This window comes from Ostrea edulis, chromosome 3 (genome assembly GCF_947568905.1).
Source record: "Ostrea edulis chromosome 3, xbOstEdul1.1, whole genome shotgun sequence".
Taxonomy (NCBI): domain Eukaryota; kingdom Metazoa; phylum Mollusca; class Bivalvia; order Ostreida; family Ostreidae; genus Ostrea; species Ostrea edulis.
In genome coordinates, this window is record NC_079166.1 from 94687980 (window position 1) to 94710256 (window position 22277).

Sequence of the window (22277 nt, forward strand, 5' to 3'; positions counted from 1 at the left end):
TTAATAGACGAAAAAATAACGTCATGCATAAACATATTGCATCATCGGAAGTCGGTACAAAACAGTTTCACAATGCTATTTTTTTTTTTGGAGATATCACACTTCTACATGAAAATTCTGCTACTCGAGTGTATGTTACGAAACTTTTCATATCAATATTACTTTGAGCTAAATCTAACACATAAAATTATTAAAAATACCTATACTTGCATTTACTTAGAATTACCAAAAATGAAAATTACAGGAGATAATTTTTGACGGATGTTTATACAGGGTGATACAAGAGTAAATTCGTCCACACAGAAAGCATCCTAAATAATCCATTAAAAACTAATGTTCGGTGTTTGTAAATTGACCTAGGCAAATTGAAAAAGATCAACTCTCCCAAATCAAAAACATGTACTTTGGTGTAAGTGTGTCTGCTAGATGCTGTGTCACAGTACAAACAAACCGTCCTGACTATATCAATTCATATGATCTATTGTGTATATGTCAATCAAAGCAGAACACGACGTGGTAACATTATACCACCCTTTCTGGTGAAGCTAGCAAACGAGAACCCGTAGTCTCCACCAAGGTCATTTCAGTAAATGATATTAGCTAGGATTTAGGTCAGGTGTCCTGATTGAGACTTACACGTTTAACTGGTTTTGATTTTGTTGTTGTTTTTTGCCATTTTTCACATCACTATCCCCATACACTGATAGTAAATATTACGTTCCGTTTCAATATTAAATTATTTACTATGTCTAGATACGTAATTAGTGGATCCAAATCTCAAGATATGAATTTATAGTCAGATTAGTGAATAATCCGCACGATATGTTCCTGCAGCTACCTTCATGACGTGATATACCCTGCAATTCTTAAGGGAGTTGTTTTACATACTTTATTCAAGGTTATTAAATGTTGACAACATGAACAATGTTGATATTTTATTTCACCTTGAAGTACAAAGAAGTCGGGAAAATGCGGGAATTTCATCTTTTTATGAAAGTAGATCTTGCACAGTCCAACGCTACAAAGTCATAAATCGATCGTATTACAAACTTTATAAACTATGCTTGAATATATTTTACCAGCCTCATTGTACAGTCATTACTTATACTTGGGCGAATTTAATATGTTTTATTCGTACCCTCATTTGTTGGGAGCATTCACTTCTTTATTCTGTGTCATTTTAGTGCCCAAGACCTTAGACGTGCGGGGTTTTTAAACAATTATCATTCTGTCGGACCTTTTCTTTTGATAATGTATTCTACATAATGTTTATATTTTTTTTTCTAAACTTTGGTGATCACAATGACTCGCTCTCGAACTTAAGTTTAAATTTTTTCAAAAGTTGTACAATATTTACTGTCTATTGCAATCATTTTGATGCTTAGAATAGTGCAAACGTGTCTTAATATTTCAAAAATTTTCTCGGGGGGTGACCCGCCACCCCCTCCTGAACCTACCCCCTCGGCGCTTCGCGCCTCGGTGAAACCTTCAGTTTCATCACACGTGCTTACACATTGAAACAATCCTAGCTACGCCCCTGAATTATGGGGATCGACGTTTTGACAAGGCCGCATTGAGTCTCTGCAACTCTCTGCGTTTTAAACTCAGACAATGTTCTCCACTGTCAAGTTTTACAATGGACCTCAAAACACATCTTTTTAGATTAGGTTTTAATTTGTGATTATAGTTTGTTATTATACCTATGTCCTTTCTATGTATTTAACTATTCCTAAGGGTTGTTTTAAATTGTTGCATATGTTATTAGCGGAATCATATCATTACATTGGGTGAAATATATTTAAAATAATAATAATTATGCATTTTAATTCGGACACTATGAATATTTCATTCACATGTATGAGCACATCGATTTTATAGTATCTTTTCTTTTACATTTGTAAAGCGTTTTAGAGAACGAATACTGATAAGGCGCTATATAAATATTTTAATTACAATTACCTATATTTACGTTTGTTGACGCGGCCATGACATGAGCGGTCCATTTAGCTCCACACCTCCTGCCTAGGAAGGGAATGTTCTACCACAGAACCACCGTGACCGGCGAGAAGCTTACAAAAGACATTTAAATTTCCCTACGATGTTAACATGCCCCCCCCCCCCCTAAAATAATAAAATAAAATAAAGCGAAGAAAACCACGTTGAACTGTTTTTAGTTTTGAAAATGTGTTCTTAACCGCAATTAATAAGTCCAACTAAACATATTTTGAACTATTTTTATTATTCAAATTTATAAAGCGCACACTTTCACAAACAAAAAATTAATCAATGGCACTAAAACTAAATCCAAGAATGGTGAGTAAACTAAATGTATGCTTCACCAAATGTCCAAACATCTACATGTAATCAAGTATCAGTGCATAATCTGATCATTTCTCACCCAATCTGATGGTGTTGTAGTATGTTTTATAAGAGTCTGATGGTGTTGTAGTATGTTTTATAACTGATATACTCATGCAGTCTGATGGTGCTGTAGTGTGTTTTATAACTTATATCATGATCTGATCATTTCTCACTCAGTCTGGTGGCGTTGTAGTATGTTTTATAACTTATATACCCATGCAGTCTGGTGGTGTTGTAGTATGTTTTATAACTTATATACCCATGCAGTCTGGTGGCGTTGTAGTATGTTTTATAAGAGTCTGATGGTGTTGTAGTGTGTTTTATAACTTATATCATGATCTGATCATTTCTCACCCAGTCTGGTGGTGTAGTATGTTTTATAACAGTCTGATGGTGTTGTAGTATGTTTTATAACTTATATACACAGGCAGTGTAGAGACAAAGTTTTGTTCACCTTGAAAGTTTACAATGTACCACAAACAGTCATGATGAACAATGGATTCCAAGTCACGTCATTAATCATGGAAGAGAGCTGAATGTTGTCATACCATAAGAAATTATGTCAATGCATAGTGTGTGTACATGTATTTCGAAAATAAATGCATGCGGAAGGCCGGGTTGGAATCCCGGCCGCGACAGACCTAAGTCGTTAAAACAGGTAGTGGCAGTTCCATCGCCAAACGCCCCACATCAGGTGTGAATGTCACGGGTCCTCGGATATGACCTTAAAAACAGATGTCCCGTGTCACAGTAGGTATGGCACGCTAAAGAACCCTCACTGCTCAATGACTTAAATTTGAAGCCCTTCACCGGTCTTGGTGACGTCTCCATATGAGTGTAAAATTCTCGAGCGAGACGATAAGCAATATACAATCAATCAATCTAAAATAAAATACTATGCGTTCTGGATTTTCAGGTAAAAGTTGACCAGTTCTGTCTGACCATCTAGATGACCATCAGAGAACAATAGATAATGAACTAAATCCAAAGAGGTTTGTTGTTTCTAGTGTGGCTTACCTAAGAGGCAATCTCCATTGTTTCTTCATGATGAAAAGTGACCATCATTAAGTAATATGAGTTGTTTTCTCACACTTTAAAGGTGTTTGTTTGTTGTCAACATGAATGATAATTACATCATACAATAGACCATTTGCAAGTAAACACAGTATTTTGTGGTTAAAAAATGTTTTTCTAACAGTTATAGTCCCAATATTTTATTTAAAAAACCAAAACATGAATCAATGTAAATTATCTGACAGTGCACCCATGTCCACGAATGTCTTGATAAGATTTTCTCTTTCACATTTGTGTAGGTAGTAATAAGGCCTGCTGTACTTTACTACAGATGACAGCTTTTGTAGGGATCCTTCCTTCAGATTTCTATAATACTCTTCTCCAACACTCAGGCAAGAAATCGTCACCTGAAATATATTTCAATATCTCAAAAGATCTCATAAATTTAAATATGTTCAGTGGACAAAATAGTAAAACAAATTGTTTACTCAAATGTAGACTCTCTCTCCTGTGGGCAATGATATGAACAAACTTGAATCAGCTCTATGTCAGGAAGCTTTCATGTCAATCACCACTCTTCTAGCCCAGTGGTTCTTTAAAAGAAGATTGTCCTTATATATTTGCATGTAAAACTTTGATCCCCTATTGTGGCCCCAACTAATCCCTGGGGTCATGATTCTAACAAACTTGAATCTGCACTATGTCAGGAAGATTTCCTGGCTCAGTGGTTCTTAAAAAGAATATTTTTAAATTACCTCACCCTATTTTTACATTTGTGTGATTATCTCCCCTTCGAAGGGGAGATGGCCCTTCATTGAACAAACTTGAATCCCATTCATCCATGAATGATGTGTACCAAGTTTAACTGAAATTGACTCAGTGGTTCTGGAGAAAATTAAAGTGTGAAAAGTTTACATCAACAGCTACAATCTAGATTTTACAACGAGTGACCGTCTATTTCTGATAATGAATCACCATCTAGATTTTATAATGAATGACCATTTAAATTTAAGGTATATGTTGATCACTTCCATCTCCCTTGACAACAAGACAGTTATTCCTTTGAATAAGCCTTGTGTGGTGACAGGGGAGGGGTAGGGGTAACGGGGAAGGGGGTGGAAACAGGGGGGGAGGGGGTATGATTTTACAAATTGGAATAATAATAATACAATAATAATACTTTATTTCAAGAAGGTGATCTGATTAGTGCATGCACTATTCTTCCCCAGGGCCTTCCATTTGATGCATACAATTATATACAAGAATGATCTCTTAAAACAGAGTCTCAAAAATATGAACACTAAGTTATGTAACAAGATTGAATCTATATCACTTAATATAATTGAATATCAGTGATACATAATCACAAAAATAATATTCCAGATTGCGATTAAAAGGCAAATGCATCATGTGCATAGAAATTATATACGAGAAGAAAAAAGCATGCTTAAATAGTAGTACGGCAGCTTATTATGTGTTTCTCTACATTATTTCTAAAAATATGTTGAGACTGAGAGAGCCTCATGGGTTGTGGTAGTTTGTTCCACAGGTTCACACCTGAGAATTGTAAAGAGGTCTTAAATAATTGCGTGTTAAATTTTCGCAATCAAAGATCGTGATTTGATTCAGAACGCAGAAAATAAGAAGCAGAGGATTGAAATCAAATGTGATTGCGACTGCGAAAAAGGGCCCAGATGCGGTAGCACGTCATAATGAGAAATCGGCGATAGAAATCTCTAGATGCTTGCGTCACAATAATAAATCACGAAGATAACCGGTGATATCAGTACTTTATGTCAGAATGAAAATGTAAACTTTTCTGGCCCAGTGGTTCTTGAGAAGATCTTTAAAGATTTTCACTATACATTTGTTTGTAAAACTTTGATCCCCTTTACTGCCACACCCTACCCTGTTGAATTTGCACTATTTCAGGAAGCTTTTATGTAAATATATTTACTTCTCTGGCCCAATGGTTCTTGAGAAGAAAATTGCTTTTATTTTTCCTAAATATTTCTATGTAAAACTTTGACCCCAGATTGTGGTCCCTACCCTACAACTGGGGGTAATGGTTTTTACAAACTTGAATGTACTATGTCAGGAAGTTTCCATGTACATAACATGTAAATGTAAACTTTTCTGGCCTTTTGTTCTTGAGAAGATTCTTAAATATGTTTCCTATACATTTGTATGTAAAACATTGATCCGTTCAGTGGCACCATCCTGCTCCTCAGGGCAATGGTTTTAACAAACTTGATCCTGCATTATATCAGGAAGTTTTCATGTAAATATAAACTTTTCTGGCTCAATGGTTCTTGAGAAGAAGTTTTTTTTAAAGATTTTCCCTATATATTACCATGTAAATCTTTTATCTCCTATTGTGGCCCCACCCTGCCCTCGGGAGCCATGGTTTTAACAAACTTGAATCTGCACTATGTCAGCAAGCTTTCATGTAAATATAAATTTTTCTGATCCAGTGGTTCTTGAAAAGAAGATTTTTAAAGATTTTCTCTATATATTTGCATGTAAAACTTTGATCCCCTATTGTGGCCCCATCCTGCCCTCGGGAGCCATGATTTGAACAAATTCAAATCTGCACTATGTCTGGAAGCTTTCAAATGAATGTCAGCTTTTCTGGCCCTGTGGTTCTTGAGAAGAAAATTTGTAAATGACCCAACCTTATTTTTGCATTTTCATAATTATCTCCCCCTTGACGGAGACAAGGCCCTTCATTTGAACAAACTAAATTCCCTTCACCCAAGGATGCTCTTGGCCAAGTTTGGTTGAAATTGGCTGAGTGGTTCTGGAAAAGACAATGAAAATGTGAAAAGTTACAAGGACGACAACAATGACGACGGACAACGGACACATTTCAATCAAAAAGCTCACTCGAGACTTCAGCTCAGGTGAGCTTAAAAGTGCTTGAACATTGTATGGTAACACAAAATAAAACAAGAGATGTTTGTAAAACACATATGCCCCCCCCCCCCCCATGGTGCAAAATTGAAAAGAGTTATACACACACATCATTTAAATGAGAGTAGTATCATCAATTCAAAATATTGAGCAGACAATATCTTCCTATGTCAAGAGTGGATTGACCATGTGACCTTAAAATCAATAGGGGTCATTTTCTCCTGAATATGTACCAGTGTACCAAGTTTGATGTCTGTCAATCAAAGGGTTCTCAATATATTGAGCAGACAGTATATTCCTTTGTCCAGAGTAGATTAACCCTCGACCTTGACCATGTGACCTCAAAATCATAAGTAGTCATCTTCTCCTGAAGATGTACCAGTGTACTAAGTTTGATATCTGTCAAGTGAAGGGTTCTCAAGATATTGAGCAGACAGTATATTCCTATGTCCAGTTTGACCCTTGACCTTTTACCATGCGACCTCAAAATCAATAGGTGTCATCTTCTCCTGATGATATACCAATGTACCAAGTTTAATGTCTGTCAAGAAAAGGGTTCTCAAGATATTGAGCAGAGAATATTTCCTATGTCCATATGTCCAGTTTGACCCTTGACCTTTGACCATGTGACCTCAAAATGAATAAGGGTCATTGTCTTCTGACGACATACCAGTGTACAAAGTTTGATGTCTATCAAGAAAAGGGTTCTCAAGATACTGAGCAGACATTGTATTTCAATGTCAAGTTTGACCCTTGACCTTTAAACATGTGACTTTAAAATCAATAGGGGTTATCTCCTCCTGACGATGTACCAGAGTACCAAGTTTGATGTCTGTCAATCAAAAGGTTCTCAAGATATTAAACAGACAGAACAGAATATTGAACCTTGACCTCTGACCATGTGACCTCAAAATCAATAGGGGTCATCTTCTTCTAAAGATATACGAGTGTAACAAGTTTGATATATGTCAAGCAAAGGGTTCTCTAGACATTGAGTGGTCAGTATACTCCTATGTAGAGTTTGACCTTTGACCTTTGCGCAGACAGTGGAGTTATCTGGGACATGTACTTAGACTGAATGAAGACATTATTGGAAGAAGAGCTATGGAGTGGGCACCACCTGAAAAGAGAAGACCTGGGAGGCCGAAAGGGACTTGGAGAAGAACTAAGAAGACATAGATGAAAAAGACTGGATACAACTGGAAGACCATATGGTGAGCAGCGCAGGGCAGGAGCCAATGAAGAGACCTTGTAGCCGCCTTATGTGTAGACACACGCGAAGAGGATTAAGTACGAAAATTACATGTAAGTATCCATGATAAATGTAAATCACCATGAATGATATTTTTAAAGTCCCTGTGAACATGAAGAAGTAATCCAAAAAGTACTACATGCATTATCAACTACATCACTTGTATCACTTTGCCATCTACATTGTGTAACTTGTTCTGTGTGCCATAATTAATTATCTATCTTACCATGAAAAAGTGAAACAGAAGTCACAAGAGATGTTTGTAAAACACATATGCCCCCCATTGGGGCAAAATTGAAAAGGGTTATACACACACATCATTTAATTGATAGTAGCATCATCAATTCAAAATATTGAGCACACATTATCTTCATATGTCAAGAGTGGATTGACCATGTGACCTAAAAATCAAGAGGGGTCATCTACTCCTTATGGTGTACCAGTGTACAAAGTTTGATGTCTATCAAGCAAAGAACTCTGAAAATATAGGAGACAATATACTACTATGTCCAGTTCAACCATTGACCTTTGCCCACGTCACCTTAAAATCAATAGGAGTCATCTTTTCCTTACGATATACCAGTGTACTAAGTTTGTTGTCTGTCAAGCAAAGGGTTCTCAAGATATTGAGTGGACAGTATATTCCAACGTCCAATTTGACCCTTGACTTTTGACCATGTGACCTTAAAATCATTAGGGGGCATCTTATCCTCAAGATATACAAGTGTACCAAGTTTGATATCTGTCAAGCAAAGGGTTCTCAAGACATTGAATGGACAGTATATTCCTATATCCAGTTTGACCCTTGACCTTTGACCATGTGACCTCAAAATCAATAGGGGTCATCTTCTCCTAAAGATGTACAAGTGTACTAACTTTGATGTCTGTCAAGCACAGGGTTCTCAATATATTGAACAAACAGTATATTCCTATGTCCAGTTTGACCCTTGACCATGTGACCTTAAAATCCATAAGGGTCATCTTTTCCTGAAGATGTACCATTGTATCAAGTTTGCTGTCTGTCTAACAAAAGATTCTTAAGATATTGAGCAGACAGTATATTCCAATATCCAGTATGACCCTTGACCTTTAAACATATGACCTCAAAATCAATAGGGGTCATCTTCTCCTGAAGATGTACCAGAGTACCGAGTTTGATGACTGTCAAGCAAAGGGTTCTCAAGAGACTGAGTGGCTATTATATTTCTATCTCCAGAGTAAATTGACCCTTGACCTTTGACCTTTTGACCCGAAAAACAATAGGGGTCCTTTTCTACTCATAAGCAACCAACATCTGAAATATATCATCAAGTGAATGGTTCTCAAGATATTGAATGGACAACATGTGGTCTACCGACTGACCGACCGACTGACCAACCAACTGACAGGTGCAAACCAATATGCCCCTCTTTGAAGGGGGCATAATAATTAAAGTGTGTAAGCCTTTTATGGTAACACAAAATGAAATAATCAAAAGTGCTTGAGCTTTGTATGGTAACACAAAATGAAATAATCAAAAGTGCTTGAGCTTTGTATGGTAACACAAAATAAAATAATTAAAAGTGCTTGAGCTTTGTATGGTATACCAAATAAAATAATTAAAAGTGCTTGAGCCTTGTATGGTAACACAAAATAAAATAATTAAAAGTGCTTGAGCCTTGTATGGTATACAAAATAAAATCATACCTCTGTTCCCTGGACAATGATTCCATAGATCCCATTGATACCAAAAACAGATCTGGGAAGTATCGATAACATCTCACCAACATGTTGTCCTGTCACGCTCGAATGGAGATGATTTAGATCAGAAGTTATCTTCTCAGTGTTTCTCGCTGTTCCTTCAGATACGCTCTCTTCTGCTTCTCTGTATTTCTTTCTCACCTACATCAATGTCATATCTATTCAATAATCTGATTTTGAAATCATTTTAACCAATGCATGAAGTTTACCATGGGAGTTTGATATTGGGCCTAAAAAACGAACATAACTTGACAAATCCTGGTTACTCCATTACATTGAATCACTGGGATTTTACAAACCTTTTTAAAATTCCTTCACTATCAGGGTTTTGGAAGTATCAATACTTCATCCATCCTCAGATCTCCAAAGAAAACCTGACTCAGGACTTCTGGAGATCTGTCTGGCATTTCAGATTACCTTTGTTATTTCATAGCAAACAAAAGCTCTAAAGAGAGGGCATATCCCCTGGTAATGAGAGGTTACATATTTTTTTCTATGAAGGTTCTCAGTGACCTTGACCTTTTTACCCTAAAATCAATAGAGTTCTTCCTTCCTTGATAACAAAAGTTACTGTTAAGTATGAACTCAATCAAGCAAAAAGGGGGCCTGTATATTGTCTATAAACTCTTTCAACGAAGTCCTGTAGTACCCGACCTTTGACCTTTTGACCTCAATATCATAGAAAAAGCTTGTAGATGATCTACAGGCCACAAATTTTGCTCATTTTTGTTTTATTCTTTACATACAACATTGTTATCAAGAGAGAGAGAACCCTAGTTATAGTCCCATAGTGACCTTTGACCTTCTGACCCCAAAATCAATAGGGATCTTCCTCTCTTGATAATAAAGGTACATGTATATAATCGTTTTATGCATTTTAGTTGTAAAATGATAAGTTTCAATCCCTTGTGTAGGTTGTACAGTTAGAACAAGAGGCCCATTGGCTACATCGCTCTCCTGAGTCACCCTGGCCCATATCTGAAGATTGTCCCTATATATATTCAAATGAAAAATGTTGACACTATTGTGCATGATTTTTACAAACGTAAATCTGCACTATGTCAGGAAGCTTTCGTATAAATGTAAACTTTTCTGACCCAGTGGTTATTGCAATTTTTTTTTATTTTCCCTATATATTTGTATCTAAAACTGTGATCCCTTATTGTGCCCCCGCCCTACCTTCGTGGATCATGATTATGACCCCCTATTGTTGCCTCACCCTACCCCCAGGGGGCCATAATTTGAAGAAAACTGAATCTGCACTATAACAGGAAGTTTTCAAGTAAATGTAAATATTTCTGAACCAGTGGTTCTTGAGAAGAATTTTTCTTAAAGATTTTCCCTATCTGTTTGTATGTAAAACTTTGATCTCCTAGTGTGGTCCTACCCTAACCCTGGTGTCATGGTTTTAACAAACTTGAATCTCTACTATGTCAGGAGGTTTTCATGTAAATTTCAGCTCTTCTGGCCCAATTGGTTCTTGAGAAGATTTTCAAATGACCCTAGCCTATTTTTGCATCTTTGCGATTATCTCCACTTTGAATGGGGCATGGGCCTTCAGTTGAAAAAAATTGAAAACTCTTCAACATGGGATGCTTTGTGCCAAGTTTGGTTGAAATTGGTTAAGTGGTTCTGGAGAAGAAGTCGGAAAAGGTGAAAGTTTACAGACAGAAGGACGGATGACGGACGAGTGATCAGAAAAGCTCACATGAGCTTTTAGCTCAAGTGAACTAACAACTTCAGGGGTGGACCAAACTCCCCTAGGAATTTACCATATTTAATCTGCACATGTATATGAAGCTGAACTTGTCCTAAAAGTCAAACCCTCAACATAATATTGGAGTTGAAAATATAGTTTCTACAAAATTCTTGAATATTTAAGATTTCTACTGTAAACCAACTCTAACCTACAACTGAAACTCAGTTTCAGACACCTGGCTTGATATGAAGTGGGGGGTATGCTGGTTGCCGCCACTTCCACCCTTGCTTGAACATATTTGATAATACATTGTAATGGTCTTTTTTACGCTAAAGCTTCCTGGGCTTAAAAGGTACAAGCTTCGGTTGCGATCTTCCCTTGGAATTTTTTTAACCCACCCTTGCGTTCTATATCAGTCATAAGATCAGCACATACATTTAAGAAATAAATTTCATTTCTGAAAACGCGAAAGGTCATAAATGTAAACCCTACCCTGTTCTAAATAATTCTTACTTACAGTCCCCTGGAAGGGGCGCGGGCTTTCATTTGAACAAACTTAACAACCTTTTGTAGCAGGTTTTGTTGAATTGAGAGTGTTACTACATTAAAAGTCGACAATAAGGTTAAAATGTTAATGAAGCCAATTATAATACGACAAATCTCAAACAGGGCTAACGACCTGATACATTACACAGACAGACAGAAGCCTGATATAAATTAATCAGAAAAACTTGCCTTCACTACTGTCAGACAGACAGACAGATATAAATTAATCAGTAAAAGCTTGCCTTCACTACTGTCAGACACACAGACAGACAGATATCAATTAATCCGTAAAACTTGCCTTCACTTCTGACAGACAGACAGACAGATATAAATTAATCAGAAAAACTTGCCTTCACTACTTGTCAGACAGACAGATATAAATTAATCAGTAAAACTTGCCTTCACTACTGACAGACAGACAGATATAAATTACTCAGAAAAACTTGCCTTCAATACTGTTAGACAGACAGACAGATATAAATTTCTCAGAAAAACTTGCCTTCACTACTGCTAGTACTTTCTCTTTTGATGACAATTTCTTTTGCGGGTTGGTAGATAAGCGCATCAGGGACAGGAATGATATTCTTGTTTCCAATAGTTATCACTGGATCTGAGCTCCAAAAGTGTTCATGTCCCCTGAAGAACAAATAAATCAACAAGTATCACACAGTATCATTTGTTTTATAATTATTGTTCAGTATACTCCTTAATTAAATTATTTCATCTATGAAAGGCATAATGCTAACATGTTACTTCATCAGTGAGAGGCATATTGCTAACACGGTATTTGAAAAATATTACACATATGTTATTTTACACACACACATATATTTATTAAAATTTAAACACATATTTTCTTTGATTTTACAGGGTGGTTGATTTTGTCTCAAATCTTGGCTTTTTTTTTTTATTCATTTTTGGTTTTTTGTTTGTTTGTTTGTATTTCCTGTTGATACATATTCTGGTGTAGCGGGAAGGGAGAAAATGCAACGTACCAGACCGGAATTCGAACCCAGGCCCCTTGAATCTCTAGTCAGGTGCTCTACCAACTGAGCTAACTAGCCACCGGCGATTGAACCCGGCTGACCGCTACATTCCTCCCTCCTTAAATGTCTTCACACCCTGAAGATATCAACCCAGGATCTTTATCCCCTGGCAGGCATTTTTACCTGTCAGTTCCAGGGGCTGGTCTACTGCACAAAATGTAACAGGAAGGGAGAAAATGCAACGGACCAGACCGGGATTCGAACCCGGGCCCCCTGAATCTCTAGTCAGGTGCTCTACCAACTGAGCTAACTAGCCACCGGCGATCGAACCCGGCTGACCGTTACACTGGGATTCCATGATGTGGAATTGATTTTGCAGTGTGTAGATCTATATCCAAGGTGTAGACAAAAGTACTAGTTTACTCGTTACTTTGAGCTGTAGACAAGGGTACTAGTTTACTCGTTACTTTGAGCTGTAGACAAGGGTACTAGTTTACTCGTTACTTTGAGCTGTAGACAAGAGTACTAGTTTACCCGTTACTTTGAGCTGTAGACAAGGGTACTAGTTTACTCGTTACTTTGAGCTGTAGACAAGGGTACTAGTTTACTCGTTACTTTGAGCTGTAGACAAGGGCACTAGTTTACTCGTTAATTTGAGCTGGTACTAGTTTACCCGTTACTTTGAGCTGTAGACAAGGGTACTAGTTTACTCGTTACTTCAGTGAGCTGTAGACAAGGGTACTAGTTTACTCATTACTTTGAGCTGTAGACAAGGGTACTAGTTTACTCATTACTTTGAGCTGTAGACAAGGGTACTAGTTTACTTGTTACTTTGAGCTGTAGACAAGAGTACTAGTTTACTCGTTACTTTGAGCTGGTACTAGTTTACTCGTTACTTTGAGCTGTAGACAAGGGTACTAGTTTACTCATTACTTTGAGCTGTAGACAAGGGTACTAGTTTACTTGTTACTTTGAGCTGTAGACAAGAGTACTAGTTTACTCGTTACTTTGAGCTGGTACTAGTTTACTCGTTACTTTGAGCTGTAGACAAGGGTACTAGTTTACTCATTTCTTTGAGCTGGTACTAGTTTACTCGTTAATTTGAGCTGTAGACAAGAGTACTAGTTTACTCGTTACTTTGAGCTGTAGACAAGGGTACTAGTTTACCCGTTACTTTGAGCTGTAGACAAGGGTACTAGTTTACTCATTTCTTTGAGCTGGTACTAGTTTACTCGTTACTTTGAGCTGTAGACAAGGGTACTAGTTTACTTGTTACTTTGAGCTGTAGACAAGGGTACTAGTTTACTCGTTACTTTGAGCTAGCTGTTACATACATTTCTGAGTGACATTATTTAATATCAACAAATGAATATTTTTTTTCTATATTCTGTGAAAGACTTTAAATACTTTTTCCAGATTAAGCAAGCTTTTATATAAAACAAACATTTGTTTTCGTCTTGGTGAACCAGGAAATATCTGTACATGGTGTGAAGTGAGGAAGGGGGAATAACACAAAATAATGTAAACAAGTTCTGTATATTGCTATCGAGCATCAGTGTGTGTTGTATGGCTACGGAATGGATTAATTCTGCACTAACATTAGTAGTCTATTTTGAAGGTAGTATGAAAATGAATAATTTCCTAGCCTGTTTTAGGAAGATATGATCCCTCCAATTTGTACTTTTTCTTTATTTCTGAAAAGTTGCAAATATGCCAATTTTTAGGAGTTGTCTGCCATTTGATGTGTTTCATGTTTGATTATGACTTATGCCGTTTTTGGAAGAGGAGTGTCTGTTGTAACTTTGAAATACTTTTGAAAAAAACAAATTAAATTTTTAGTGAAATTAATTACATTTGAATTTTACCCTTTTTCTGGATTTTTATATATAATATTGATGAAAATATGCTAAATACAGATGGCGCTGCGTATGGCAGCAATGTTGAAAATAGCGAATTTTGGGGAGTATTTTTCAATACTATTTTGAATGTGTACCTACAAACCAAATTTCATCAGGATGTGGTAACCTACGATTTGGGCAGTATTGCATGCTTTTTTGCTAGACAGGCTCTTAAATGAAATTTATATTTGATTTCCCAGTGTTGTCGAATACTCTGTTTATGATATTGCTTACGCTGTCATTGATTATGACGTCACAAAGGACAATCACTTATGTTGTGATGTTAGCTTTATTTTATGACTTTCTGAGTCGAAAGCGCCATATATATATATATATATATATATATATATATATATATATATCTGTATATATAATCGATTTGGGAACTGAAGGTTCTACAGTTCTGAATACAACTGTATGTCTATTTCTCATGAAATGATCGTAAAAAGGGTGGTATAGGTACCTCATATTGATGCCTGAACGCTTCTAAATACATGTAGTACAAAAGGTTCATTCCCACGTACATTTTAATTGTGTAATTCACTATATTGCAACTACATGTACAGTATATCGACCTGAGGAAATAATCTCAAAATTAATGTATGTACAAAATAGTGTCACCATGAATTACATTAAGATTGTGCAATATATATTTGTATATATTTGATGCGGATAAAACTGTTTATTGTATACTGAACTACACGAATATTATGTGTGAGGCAGAAATGTATGAGAAAAATTACATCTTTATATTAGAGATTGATTAATTGATTGTATCTTGCTTAACGTCTCATTCAAGAATATTTCACTCATATGGAGATGTCACCAAGATCGGTGAAGGGCTTCAAATTTAGGCTTACGTTCAGCGCTAACGACCATTGAGCAGTGATGGTTCTTTAGCGTGCCACACCTACTGTGACATGGGTCATCCGTTTTAAAGGTCATTTCTGAGGACCCGTGACATTCACATCTTATGCCGAGCGTTTGGCGATGGAACTACCTGTTTTAACGACTTAGGTCTGTCGCGGCCGGGATTCGAACCCCAGTCTTCCGCATGCGGGACGAACGCTCTAACCTCTCGGCCAAACGATACAAGAGTTTTAAAATGTTGGGGAAAGGAGTAAATACATTTATTGACAATGTCTTTGATAGACATAGGCGTAAAATAATTAGAAATACTTGTTAAATCAGTTTGACACGATCGTGAATTCATTGAAATGTAGTATCAAGTTACTTTTTTAAGATAGGGGGGGGGGGGGGGGGTAAGGAAAAAGATGACTTGTGTAAAATTCTAGTGAAGTGAGACAAAATAATAATAATAAATTGCGCTTTTACCCAAACATGTAAATGCAAAAATGATAGGGGGTAGATTGTTGGGGGATGTGAGGTATTTATTGACTGTCAGAAACTGTCTAATTTTTGTACATGTACCAGCACTCGTCCCGTGCAACGTGCGTATGTATAAGGGTTGAATTCATAACTGCAGGCTCTTACATTCTTCTCTCATTCAGAATTAACACCCCCCCCCACTTTTAAACCAAACAATAATTATGTTTTGTAATATAATGAAAATGATTTATTCTATTTTGGTGAGTGATCTGCAATTTTCCTTGAATTTTCACAGTTGATAATCCTGACATTTGTACTTTATAAATTAAAGTTCTGATATAATAAGAAAATTAAAGCTTACTTTCACTCTTATGCACACGTTCCTTTTTCATTATTGCTTTGCTATCATGATCTATCCTTTCACTTTGGTGTGACGGCGAACGCAAGGTGAGCGATTTATGAACGGTGAACGCAAAACTGTAAATGGAGAGTGAACGGGAAAATGGTAAAGTATCTAACGTTTCAGGGATTGTAAATCTGCCACTGGCTACAGCTCTGCAGACGATAGCGAAATTTTATGTTGTAAATGTCTATGATATATACATGATACACAGTAAAAATGGTAATATACATGCATATATATATATATATATATATATATATATATATATATATATATATATAGCCCTTTATATTTACAGAAATTACATCTAATCCAACGAATATTTCTTTTTAAAAAACATTTAGAACGTTTTAGCAAAGTACTGGTACTAAATAACTCTTATAAGGATTGGAATATTGCTGTGAACTGTGTCAACATAAACACATGGGCGCCGCCATACGGAAGAAGTCTAAAAAAGGCCGCTTGTGCAATTAAAAAAAGTTTTGAGTACGAGCTCGAAATGTTTTATAACCTTAGAATCTGACCACGTACTCCTAGGAGTATGATTTTGAATTCGAGCTAGAGTTGGAGCTGGAACCCAAGCCAACTTTTATAACATCCTAGCCAGATGTAGACAAGAGTACTAGTTTACTCGTTATTTTGAGGTGGTACTAGTTTACTTGTTACTTTGAGCTGTAGACAAGGGTACTAGTTTACTCGTTGCTTTGAGCTGTAGACAAGGGTACTAGTTTACTCGTTACTTTGAGCTGTAGACAAGGGTACTAGTTTACTCGTTACTTTGAGCTGTAGACAAGGGTACTAGTTTACTCGTTACTTTGAGCTGTAGACAAGGGTACTAGTTTACTCGTTACTTTGAGCTGTAGACAAGGGTACTAGTTTACTCGTTACTTTGAGCTGTAGATAGGGGTACTAGTTTACTTGTTACTTTGAGCTGTAGACAAGGGTACTAGTTTACTCGTTACTTTGAGCTGTAGACAAGGGTACTAGTTTACTCGTTATTTTGAGGTGGTACTAGTTTACTCGTTACTTTGAGCTGTAGACAAGGGTACTAGTTTACTTGTTACTTTGAGCTGTAGACAAGAGTACTAGTTTACTCGTTACTTTGAGCTGTAGACAAGGGTACTAGTTTACTTGTTACTTTGAGCTGTAGACAAGGGTACTAGTTTACTCGTTACTTTGAGCTGTAGACAAGGGTACTAGTTTACTCGTTACTTTGAGCTGTAGATAGGGGTACTAGTTTACTTGTTACTTTGAGCTGTAGACAAGGGTACTAGTTTACTCGTTACTTTGAGCTGTAGACAAGGGTACTAGTTTACTCGTTACTTTGAGCTGTAGACAAGGGTACTAGTTTACTCGTTACTTTGAGCTGTTGACAAGGGTACTAGTTTACTCATTACTTTGAGCTGTAGACAAGGGTACTAGTTTACTTGTTACTTTGAGCTGTAGACAAGGGTACTAGTTTACTCGTTACTTTGAGCTAGCTGTTACTTACATTTCTGGGTGACATTATTTAATATCAAAAATGAATATTTTTTTTTTGAATTCTGCGAAAGACTTTAAATACTTTTTCCAGATTACGCAAGCTTTAATTTATATAAAACAAACATTTGTTTTCATCTTGGTGAACCAGGAAATATCTGTACATGTTGTGAAGTGAGGAAGGGGGAATAACACAAAATAGTGTTTAACAAGCTTTATTCATTGCTATCGAGTATCATAGTGTGTGTTGTATGGCTACGGGATGGATTAATTCTGCACTAATATTCGGAATAATTCCAAAGAAGAAAACAAACAAATGTAATAATGCTAGTTTATGTTTCATTTCAATAGTATTCGCTCAATTAATTTAATGCTTAGAATTTTACAGTGAAAAACTTTTGATTGATTTGTATTTAATTCTTAACTTCTGAAACTGTCTGGCTATACAGTATGCGTGTAAATATGTATATATGTGTTGTTATTTTTTGCATGCTTACCTTGTGATATTTAATTTTGTCTGTGATAGTCGGTTTAAGAGCTCTATAGAGCTCATGTTATTTGTTGATATTGTATACAGTGCCGACTTTAAATAGAATTTACTTACTTACTTAGTAAAGCAACATGAACACCAGTGCTATAATCCGAGAGTTATGAGATTAAGAAATTGCCCAATTCAAACTTGCGAGTTACTAAAGATGTAGGAGTTAAGCTCCTAATTTTGGCCTATAAATTTGCTCAGTTACTGTTTGTGAGGCAAAAATCATCTAGAAAACTAACTCCTAAATTATGGATGTGTCACTTGTCCATTGCTATAGACTAGTTTTATGAGTTAAATTAATTGTCCAGCCCCAGCTTAGGAGTTATATATATAATAACTCTTAAACAATTTATGCATAACTTGTGGGAAAGTTTTATGAGTTAAAATAATTGCCCAATGCCAACTTAGGAGCTAATTTTATGACAACTTCTGTGCTAATAAGCTCATAAATCTTTAAGCTCTTCATTGTCAAATGTTGGTACGTCCGTCCGTATAAAAAACCGAAAGTAAATACATGTATTCTCTCACACTAACTAAATAACATCTATGTAATCATGTATACTAGAAGCAACATGAGTTTAATTTTAGATGATGACTTACCTTATTTTTAAATCAAAGATCCTGATAAACAACATGAAGAGTTTTTGTTACATTCCTTCTGTCACGTCTGTGTTGTCACTTCTAACCATGTACAATAACTGCTCACAAAAATCTTGTAATCGGCCATGGATACTGCAAAATACAAACATAGACGTTCATTTCTTTTGTAAACAGATGTGTATATTCAGGAAGGGAGAACACGCAACAGACCAGACCGGGATTCAAACCCGGGACCCCTGAATATCTATCAAGTGAGTTATCTGGCACCGGTGATCGAATCCGTCCGAGAACAAAACTATAAATTGATCAGCTCTATCTGCTAACATCCAAGTCAAAATTAGGGTAAGGTCAGTAGAAAATGAACAATTGCTTTTGCTGTAACTTTATCTGACGAGTACACAAAGAAACATTCTGCAAATTTCAGATACATGTACATGTACAGATACATGTACTGCTTTAGCACATTTCATAATGATTCTTTGAATGATGTGTTTAAAACATTTTAGGGTAGGAGCATAATTTAGGATCAGTCAGAGTTCGCCGACACATCTATGGCAAATTTTAGACCTGACCAACCCCTGCAAAATTTATTTTGACCTTAAAGGTCAGGATGAATACAAACTTGAATCTTCTAATATTAATTATTTTGTTCACATGATTTTTATCAATAGGCAGTTCTTTTTTTTTTCTCAAAAGATTGTTCCTTTTTTATAAATTTATTATAAATTGCAAGATAAAAAGTTTGACCATGCATATCCCTATCCCCTGAGGTCGTTTTCATACTAACATACACATCTACAGTCCTCATGATAATCATAGACAGTACACAAACTCGAATCTACGTATTTGTGAGCAGTCATCATCATCAGTACACAAACTCGAATCTACGTATTTGTGAGCAGTCATCATTAGTACACAAATACTACATATATATATATCTACCTTCCACAAACCTCAATATCCCTAGCCCCGGGGTTATAGAATACACAAACCTTAATATCCCTAGCCCCGGGGTCATATAGTAAACAAACCTCAGTATCCCTAGCCCCGGGGTCATATAGTAAACAAACTTTAATATCCCTATTCATTATCATACTAAGAGTACACAAACTGGAATCTACATGTCTACAGTGTATATGTATGTGTGCACTACATTACAATTACCTTCCACAAACATCTGCAATAAAATCTTTAATTGTTTCATTCTTTCCAACTTTATATACGACTTTTTCCATTTTTTCATCCACTTTCCGAAAGCTGTTTCTCGGAATGGTTTTCTAAGTTCAACAATCAATTCCTGAAGCTGTTGTTTAGGTACATTAAATATGGAATCAGCATCAATTGTAAACACATCCGTACATGCTTTCATACAGCATCCGTACATGCTTTCATACAGTAGTGGTACTTCGCTTCTATTTCAGGGTCCCGAGATCCGTAAATATCTGCAATAACTTCAGGTAGAGTGTGGGTGTCATTATTTCTCAAAAAATCCATGTATCCACAAGTATACACATAGAGGTGACGTCACAGAGCCATCAACAGCAGTCACGTGAATCTGCAATAAATGTACCCCTGTCCACTCACTCGTTTTCTGTGGCAGTTCATGGATCGCCGGGTCTGCAGGACTCACAGTTGAAGTTACATAGTCATTGCCATGTCTTCTTTCGCCGAAAGCTCGATAGTTCCGTCCTCTTTCTTGGAGATTCACACGTGGTTTCATCCATATCAGCCGCACGCACGTGTATCTTGGGGTTAGGCTTAGTGATGCTCGTGTTATGACGTCCTGTGAGACTGCCGCTGGGTGACAAGACGAGGACGTGATCCGATTGATCGTTCTATCTCTCAGCGCCATGTTTTGTAAACATGACTATATTTCGGTACTATGACGTTTCGGTACCTGACGTTTCGACACCGTGACATTTCGGCACTAGTGTTGTATTTATGTTTGTGTAGGGATTCTTGATTTTTAATCATTCTTATTTTATTCCTGTTAGATTTGGTATAAGTATTTCCAAATATGTTATGGAGATTTAATTGTTTTATTTGATGTTTGAACTTTAGGAATCTATGTGAAATTTGAAACTGTTTTACTTCGGAATTTTAACAATTCCCCAAATTGAACTCTCACATAGGCTAACCCATAATCATTAAACTAGGTAAGACTATGTTATTTCATATCGCATATCACATCGAACTGCTGGACATCAATTCAGTTAAGTCAGCAAACACGGATACCCCCCCCCCCCCCACCCACACACACACACACACACACACACACACACACACACACACACACACACACAATTCACCTCACCCTAAGACCGACGGACACGTTCAGTTATATATATGTGGTAGTTGTACTTAGTTTAGTTTTATATTTTTATATTGCCATTCACATTCATTCACTTCAATACATATTGCGCTGCGCTACTTACTAACTTTGTGTTGTGTGTTAAAGAAACCTAAACACCCTTTTAAATATAATGGTTTAATCCGTAAGGGTCCAGTTAGAACATAACTCGGATTAGTTCATGTATCTCTTAGGTGTCATACTTGTTCTGTCATCTGATTGGTCTTAGTATTTTGTTCTAGCCAATAGAAATTCCTGGCGGGAATTCCTGAGTTCTTTTTATGAAATAGTTCAGGAAAATCTAGTTTTGAAAGAGATTCCAAAGGGTGTTGCCACTATTGAGTTCTTAAAAAGCATAAAATATATATTTAATTTATAGAGGATTTGCTAACACCAACAACTGTAAGTAGCTGATAGTTTTACTATATGATTAAAAGCAAGTAATGAATTTAAATAAGTAATTAAACTTTTCTTTATTCATAAAACTTGTGTGCAAGTCATGAGTGAAAGATTTACTGAAAGTAGAATTGTGGAAAAACATAATTTCTGTTCTTTAAGTAAATAATGAGTTTTAAGTAATATAAATGCGCAGAGTGATATATGTGTACAGAATTTAGTATTTTAGTAAATTATTCAATAGGTCATCATAAGAGTTTTAAGCAGTTCACCTTGATTTCGGAAGCTGTAGCTCAGTTCCATAAACTGGTATGTACATGTATATATGCAATTCACTGCAGTACATTATATTCATTTTTTTAATATCAATTACTTATAATTGATGGTTCAGAGAGTTATGTCCTTTGACGATAAAATGATGACCAATATATATATATATTTGTATCGTTGCATATATCATATGTTCGATAGTGTCTTTTGTCTTTGTATTGTATTTGTCCTTATATGTTTTTATTGTTGTTATAGGGTTTGTTTTCATTGTTTCCAAAAAGTAAACGAATCTACGACCTTAACCATCTTGTGGATTATTCTTATACTCAAGACCGGTTACAAATTTGGCGCCCAACGTGTTTTCTACCTGGAGTCGGCTAATTGGTGGCTTTACCGCGCGCTCCATTTCGTGCACGATGTGAACAAAAATCAGTAGATGACTTTGCGCTTCGTTGGAAACATACCGGAAGTCGCATTCTAACTGTGGACCATGACGTAAACAT

The 22277-nt window shown here is 36.2% G+C and overlaps 1 protein-coding gene across 2 annotated transcripts; it reads right to left on the reverse strand.

Moving 5' to 3' along the window:
• Positions 1-3559: 3559 nt before the first annotated feature.
• LOC125676828 (uncharacterized) lies at positions 3560-20584 on the reverse strand. Of its 2 annotated transcripts, XM_056159562.1 has the most exons (5): positions 19923-20584; positions 18759-18890; positions 12025-12161; positions 9227-9421; positions 3560-3782 (listed from the first exon to the last, which is right to left on the reverse strand). In XM_056159562.1, exons 3-5 carry the CDS (start codon positions 12088-12090, stop codon positions 3600-3602), a joined length of 444 nt encoding a protein of 147 aa, XP_056015537.1. In that variant the 5' UTR covers positions 12091-12161; positions 18759-18890; positions 19923-20584; the 3' UTR covers positions 3560-3599. The 2 variants fall into 2 exon arrangements, with proteins under 2 accessions (XP_056015537.1, XP_056015536.1); XM_056159561.1 differs by lacking the exons at positions 18759-18890; positions 19923-20584 and having other exon boundaries at positions 12025-12936.
• Between the last annotated feature and the right edge of the window lie 1693 nt (positions 20585-22277).

What these genes read in the sequence shown, in the direction of transcription:
- LOC125676828 (XM_056159562.1), bottom strand. Translation starts at nt 12,090, where the DNA reads ATGCGCTTATCTACCAACCCGCAAAAGAAATTGTCATCAAAAGAGAAA. An exon ending in AAGTACTAGCAGTAGTGAAG is followed by an intron (nt 9,422 to 12,024) that starts GCAAGTTTTTCT and finishes ACATTGATGTAG; the next exon opens with GTGAGAAAGAAATACAGAGA. An exon ending in TCATTGTCCAGGGAACAGAG is followed by an intron (nt 3,783 to 9,226) that starts GTATGATTTTAT and finishes AATATATTTCAG; the next exon opens with GTGACGATTTCTTGCCTGAG.